General features: G+C 39.9%; 1 protein-coding gene across 1 annotated transcript; it reads right to left on the bottom strand.

Annotated features, from left to right (window-relative positions):
- Positions 1-1,074: 1,074 nt before the first annotated feature.
- On the bottom strand, positions 1,075-6,784 carry LOC145875951 (uncharacterized). Its single transcript, XM_082971724.1, has 2 exons — positions 6,192-6,784; positions 1,075-2,016 (listed from the first exon to the last, which is right to left on the bottom strand). The coding sequence occupies exons 1-2, from the start codon at positions 6,550-6,552 to the stop codon at positions 1,214-1,216; spliced, it is 1,164 nt and encodes a 387-aa protein (XP_082827850.1). The 5' UTR covers positions 6,553-6,784; the 3' UTR covers positions 1,075-1,213.
- Between the last annotated feature and the right edge of the window lie 562 nt (positions 6,785-7,346).

The following is a 7,346-nucleotide window of genomic DNA, read 5'->3' as shown; positions in this document are numbered from 1 at the left end:
ATTTTTGTTGGAAAAGTTTGCTCACCACCAACAGAAAACAACTTCCATTTCACATTATAATCAACTACAATGCTTCACCTTCACCAATATAAACATGGTGTCTACTGGATGTCAACAATTAAAAACAAGAAAAAAAACCTTATTTCTAAATAATAATATACAATAGTATTATTTGTTTCTCCTTTTTCTTTCTATAGAATCCTAAATCCCACTAGCTTCTAGAACTCTCGTCTTCCTAAAACTCACTAGCTTCTAGAACTCTCGTCTTCCTAAAACTCACTAGCTTCTAGAACTCTCGTCTTCCTAAATCCCACTAGCTTCTAGAACTCTCCTCTTCCTAAAACTCACTAGATTCTAGAACTCTCCTCTTCCTAAAACTCACTAGCTTCTAGAACTCTCGTCTTCCTAAAACTCACTAGCTTCTAGAACTCTCGTCTTCCTAAAACTCACTAGCTTCTAGAACTCTCCTCTTCCTAAAACTCACTAGCTTCTAGAACTCTCGTCCCCTTGGAACGAGCCCAAACAAAACTCATCTCCAATACGGAAAAACGTGCAGTCAAAATAAATTCTGATCCATGGCAATGCACTGCCTAAATGCAAAACACAAATCTTATATCCATTTGGGGGGAAATCAGGTTGAATCTGCTCTTGAAACTAACACAACAAAACAAAAAACACATGGAAATGGAGATATATTTTACCTCACTGGTTAGAGGACAACCTGCAGAAGACAGTCAGCTACATTTTGGAGTGATGCATTTAAATTTAGGGGTCGCTAAACAAAGGAACACAACACTTATTTGTCATAACTCATCGATATCATGTTGAAATCATTTGTGCGAGAGGAGGGAGATGAGGTTGCACGTCCTGTTAAAACTAACAGCTCAAAAACCACACAGAATCTGGGAATAATGTGTACATCCCTGGTTAGAGGACAATTTGTAGAAAACAGCCAGATACATTTTGATTGAAGTGCGTCACCAACGTGGTAAGTGTAACACAACTCTTTTTGTGTTAGTCACTTTTTGTTAAATCACATAAATAGTAACTCTTCCATTTCAGAGCCTGGATTTTCCCCCTGAGGCTAATATCCATATCATGTTGAAATCAATAGAACAGGGGACAAACGTTTAGGGTTCTACATTGTGACATCATTAAAATACTCCTACTACAATGTTTAAACATTCTACATTGTGACATTATATCATTGATATCATGAAACAACTCCTTCATGTATTTTCTGATGTTTGATCAGATGTCTTTTATCGGAGTATCTCTTGTCACATTGACCACAGCTATAAGGTTTTTCTCCTGTGTGTGTTCTCTGGTGTGATGTCAGCTGGCCAGATTGACCAAAACGCTTCCCACATTGATCACAGCTATAAGGTTTCTCTCCTGTGTGTCTTCTTTGGTGTATCGTCAGATGGTTAGATTTTAAAAAAAACTTCCCACATCGAGTACAGCTATAGGATTTCTCTCCTGTGTGTGTTCTCTGGTGAAGAGTCAGATTGTGCAAGCAAGTAAAACTCTTCCCACATTCATCACAGCTAGAAAGTTTCTCTCCTGTGTGTATTCTCTGGTGTGATATCAGGCTGCTTCGATGAGTAAAACTCTTCCCACATTGATCACAGCTATATGGTTTCTCTCCTGTGTGTGTTCTCTGGTGTGTTATCAGGTTGCCTAGCTGAGTAAAACTCTTCCCACATTCATCACAGCTATATGGTTTCTCTCCTGTGTGTGTTCTTTGGTGTACAATAAGATGGCTAGATGTATCAAAACTCTTCCCACATTGAGTACAGCAATAAGCTTTCTCTACTGTGTGGCTTCTCCGATGAATTTTAATGCCTGATGAGGTGAATCTCTTCCCACAGTCAGAGCAGCAGTGAGTTATCTTCCCTGTGGGTCTCTGCTGGTGTTTCTTGAGGAGTTCTGATCTGGAGAGACTCTTCTCTGCCTCATCAGCATCATGAGGTTGTTGAGGCTCCCCAGAGGATCCACTATAGTCACGTCTCTCTCCTGTGTGAATGACAAAGTCATACAGATGGTTAAAGGCCCACAACAGCAGAAATCCACTGTAAAAGGTCATGCCAACAGCGTAGCCATGATGTTGTACAACAATTGACATCTGTAATGAATGTAATGATTACTTGACATTTGTCTTAAAATGAGCAACAATAGTCATATTTTGTCTTGTTTTCACATTAGTAGTAACATCTAAGATTGGAGGCCCTTTTCTATGTTTGCTGGTGAGAAAAGATTTTTGCTCAGGGGAGTAACCTCCATTACCAGGTTGCTAATGAGTTCATTTCACACTACTTTGGATTATAATTGTCAGGCTCGCTTGAATCTCCTGCTTAATATGTTTGTGTCGTCGTCGCAAATCAACCGCTTTGTACTTAAAAAACACTTCAACCAGTAAAATGCTCTTTGGCTTTTCCATCAGCCTGACAATGAGGGTTTGTACACTGTTTGCCAAATTGGCCCATAACTTCACCTAACAACAAATATAGACCTACTGTTGGACCCATAACTTCACCTAACAATAACATAGACCTACTGTAGGACCCATAACTTCGCCTAACAATAACATAGACCTACTGTAGGAACCATAACTTCACCTAACAATAACATAGACCTACTGTAGGACCCATAACTTCACCTAACAATAACATAGACCTACTGTAGGACCCATAACTTCACATAACAATAACATAGACCTACTGTAGGACCCATAACTACACCTAACAACAAATATAGGAAAATAGCTCTGTGTGTTGAACAATAGCCTATCCATCAAGGAACAGTTCTCTACACATTATGAGCTAAGTATCTCCGTTTCCAAACGGACTAACGAGACCCTACTGTAAATCAAGCAGACAATAACACATTATAAACATCAATTTGTTAGGGATGTTGGATCCAACGTGGAGCACGGCATAACTGTCTTTACCAGAGTAATGAATGAAGAAGCACTTTGGTTGTTGTTGCATGTCGTGATGTTTGTAATTTGACTGTCATTCAGAAAAGTATTTCCTGGATCTTCTGATAGTTGATCATGTGACTGTAACTAAACAGCTACAGTATTAAGTATTATGTGTAATTATTGAAGAACTGCGTTAATGACAGTATCCATTTGAGTGTTGTCAATAAAGCTAAGATAAAAAAATAAAAAAATGTATTTCACCTTTATTTAACCAGGTAGGCTAGTTGAGAACAAGTTCTCATTTACAACTGTGACCTGGCCAAGATAAAGCAAAGCAGTGCGACACAAACAACAGTTACACGTGGGATAAACAAACGAACAGTCAATAACACAATAGAAAAATCTATATACAGTGTGTGCAAATGGAGTACGGAGGCAAGGCAATAAATAGACCATAGTAGTGAAGTAATTACAATTTAACACTGGAGTGATAGATGTTCAAGTAGAAATACTGGTGTGCAAAAGAGCAAAAAAACGTAAATAAAAACATGGGGATGAGGTAGGCAGTTGGATGGACTATTTACAGATGGGCTGTGTACAGCTGCAGCGATCGGTAAGCTGCTCAGATAGCTGATGCTTGGAGTTAGTGAGGGAGATATAAGTCTCCAAGTTAAGCGATTTTTGCAATTCGTTCCAGTCACTGGCAGCAGAGAACTGGAAGGAAATGCGGCCAAAGTAGGTGTTGGCTTTGGGGATGACCAGTGAGATATACCTCCTGGAGCGCGTGCTATGGGTGGGTGTTGCTATGGTGACCAGTGAGCTGAGTTAAGGCGGCCTAGCAAAGACTTGTAGATGACCTGGAGCCAATGGGTTTGGCGACGAATATGTAGCGAGGGCCAGCCGACGAGAGCATACAGGGTGCAGTGGTGGGTGGTATATGGGACTTTGGTGACAAAACGGATGGCACTGTGATAAGACTGCATCCAGTTTGATGAGTAGAGTGTTGGAGGCTATTTTGAAAATGACATCGCCGAAGTTTTACGAGGGTATGTTAGGCAGCGTGAGTGAAGGAGGCTTTGTTGCGAAATAGGAAGCCGATGCTAGATTTAATTTTGGATTGGAAATGCTTAATATTAGTCTGGAAGGAGAGTTTACAGTCTAGCCAGACACCTAGGTATTTGTAGTTGTCCACATATTCTAAGTCAGAACCGTCCAGAGTAGTGATGCTGGACGGGCGAGCAGGTGCGGTATCCCAGGTCCATAACAAATGTAGTTTTGTTCGAAAAAGCTCATAATTTATGCCCAAAAAGCTCCGTGTTGTTAGCGCGTCGTGTAGGCTACTCAAAAACATGAACGTCGCCCGCCGGACATGTCTTCACCAAAAAGGGAGAAAAAAATTATGTACGTTCGTTCAAACATGTCAAACGTTGTATAGCATAAAATGTTAGGGCCTTTTTCAATCAGAACTTCAATAATATTCAAGGCGGACGATTGCATTCTCTTTTAAAACGTATTGGAACGAGGGTACCCAACATGCACTCGCGCGCCAGAGTAGTATCGGCCATCCGCTTATGACCAACGTTCCAAGTCTCTTGTTCGGTCAGTTTTCATAGTAGAAGACTCAAACCACTTTGTAAAGACTGGTGACATCTAGTGGAAGCCATAGGAAGTGCTCAATGATTAATAAGCCCCTGTATGTTTCAATGGCATAGGCTTAAAAGTAATTCAACACATCAGGTATCCACTTCCTGTCAGAATTTGTCTCAGGGTTTTGACTGCCATATGAGTTCTGTTATACTTACAGACACCATTCAAACAGTTTTAGAAAATTCAGAGTGTTTTCTATCCAAACCTGAACAATAATATGCATATCCTAGCTTCTGAGTTGGTGTAGGAGGCAGTTAAAAATGGGCACATATTTTTTTTTAAATTCTCAATACTGTCCCCTATCCCCAACATTAAAGGCACAGTCAACTTAGTGTATGTAAACTTCTGACCCACTGGAATTGTGATACAGTGAATTATAAGTGAAATAATCTGTAAACAATTGTTGGAAAAACTACTTGTGTCATGCACAAAGTAGATGTCCTAACCGACTTGTCAAAACTATAGTTTGTTATCAAACAATTTGTGGAGTGGTTGAAAAACAAGTTTTGATGACTCCAACCTAAGTGTATGTAAACTTCTGACTTCAACTGTAGCTGACATACTGGTACATACTGCTGTAAAGATATGCTATGTGGTTCATAAGGACAGCGTAGCTAGCTAACATACTGGTACATACTGCTGTAAAGATATGCTATGTGGTTCATAAGGACAGCGTAGCTTGCTAACATACTGGTACATACTGCTGTAAAGATATGCTGTGTGGTTCATAAGGACAGCGTAGCTAGCTAACATACTGGTACATACTGCTGTAAAGATATGCTATGCGGTTTGTAAGGATAACGTAGCCAACATATCGTTACATTGCTCAACATTCTCTTAACATTTGTCATAATTAGTTAAAGCAGTTCATTTGTATCCACTCTCTCGTCGGACTTCGGCTGCATATTTTCCACAATTTTTTTCAAATCTGGTAAAATAGTTGAAGCCCCGCCCATTTCCTGAAGAATTGCATTATGGGCCCTAAAAGCACAGAAATAGTGTCCTCTGCATATATACTTCGTATTTTGGCGACTGTAGTACCACACCCGGGAACTTTTGGCATACTAACTATATCCATACTATGACAAATAAGCATAATATATAGTATGGTTAGTATGAGTATTCGAACACAGCTCAAGTCTCTGGGCAGCCATTTTGTTTCTGTTTTAAAACTAGGTTGCCCCTTTAAAAAAGCCACACAATCAATCAACCAATCTGCAGTCCAAACAATAACAAAGCTGTACTTCCACCACTGTTTTGGTAATAAGATGATTATGGGGTTGGAGAAATGTAACTACTCTCAAATTCATAGACAGACCGATGGATGCAAGGACTGACCATCCATGATATCAACATTATAGTTTTAACCATGTTGAGGCTATACAGTGTTGGTTTACATTGTTTCTAAACATTGGAGTAAAAAAAGCTTATTTGGGGTTCTGATGGGGTACAACAGTTGAACTAAGCTCATGAGGCATGTGTTATATTCTTCAAGAACCAATGGCTATAATTAAATAATTTTAAAGAAAAAAAAATGGATGTAGCAATTACAGATTTCCCCTTTAACACCTCAGTTTAACACGTGTAGAGTTTGTGCCTCTGTTTTTAAAACAGTACTTACTAGTGTTAATCAGGGCCCGTTCATCGTTAGAACCATTGGATGCCTTAACATGCCTTTGGGAAACCGGGACCAGATATCCAGTTTCTTCCTCTTCTTCCTTCTTCGATGTGACAGTCATCTCCTCCTCCTCTTTCACTCCAAAAACTGCATCCTCCTCTTCTTTTACTGTAACATCCTCCTCCTCCTTCACTCTGAACACGTCTTCCCCTTCTTTCTCTTCTTCTTTCACGGTAACAGCCTCACCCTCTACTTGTTTTTGTATTGAAACAGCCTCCTCTTCCTCCTCCTCTTTGACGAGAGCTTCTTTCTCCGTCCAGCAGACATCTTCTTTAACAGGAGGAGAGTAGCTTTGTGAGCGCATGGTCGGAGATGTTAGCTAGCTAAGCTAATGCTAACTTAACCAGCCCGCTAGCTGACTAATAACAACAACACCGTAAATATGAAATTAAATCGGATAACTAACTAGACGACAAAAGTGGCTTTAAAACACAGTTGCTAATATACACTAAAGCGCCCAAAGAGCTTTATTGGTTCGGCTATTTTGTCTAGCAAGCTACAGAGGTCGCTGAATAACTGTTGCTACTGTTGAAAGAAGCGTTCCGTCCACTAGATTATACGTCACACCAACAGCATTACCTTAAATTCCCACACCGCCATCTGCTGACTGGAGTGGGTAACGCAGTTGAGTAAAATGTTTATTTTATTGTCAGACAAAAAGTTAAAGTGTAGGAAGCATGAGTTTTTACTCACCAGCGTAACAACACAGTGTGGTTAAAGACTTACTAAGCTAGTTGTAGTCACGATATGGTTACCTATAAGTACAAACAGCTATGTTTTTGCATTATTACAAATGTATGAACTTATTTCGGGAAATCTTCTAAACTACCCACAATGCACTATTTCCCAACGTCATATGTATTATCAACTCTATGCTACCGAGTTTGTATGCCAGTGTAACGGTGTAATGAAGTTACATTTAAAAAATGTATTTAACCATTATTTAACCAGGCAAGCCAGCTAAGAACAAATTATTATTTACAATGACCGACCTACCCCTGCCAAACCCTAACCCAGACGATGCTGGGCCACTGTGCGGTGCCCTATGGGACTCCCTATCCCGGCCTGTTATGATACAGCCTAGTTTTGAACCAGGGT

The sequence above is a fragment of the Salmo salar genome, unplaced genomic scaffold (genome assembly GCF_965601325.2).
Source record: "Salmo salar unplaced genomic scaffold, fSalSal1 ptg000386l, whole genome shotgun sequence".
NCBI classification, from domain to species: domain Eukaryota; kingdom Metazoa; phylum Chordata; class Actinopteri; order Salmoniformes; family Salmonidae; genus Salmo; species Salmo salar.
This window is presented reverse-complemented; position numbering and strand designations above follow the sequence as displayed.

What these genes read in the sequence shown, in the direction of transcription:
- LOC145875951 (XM_082971724.1), bottom strand. Translation starts at nt 6,552, where the DNA reads ATGCGCTCACAAAGCTACTCTCCTCCTGTTAAAGAAGATGTCTGCTGG. An exon ending in ACGGGCCCTGATTAACACTA is followed by an intron (nt 2,017 to 6,191) that starts GTAAGTACTGTT and finishes TCATTCACACAG; the next exon opens with GAGAGAGACGTGACTATAGT.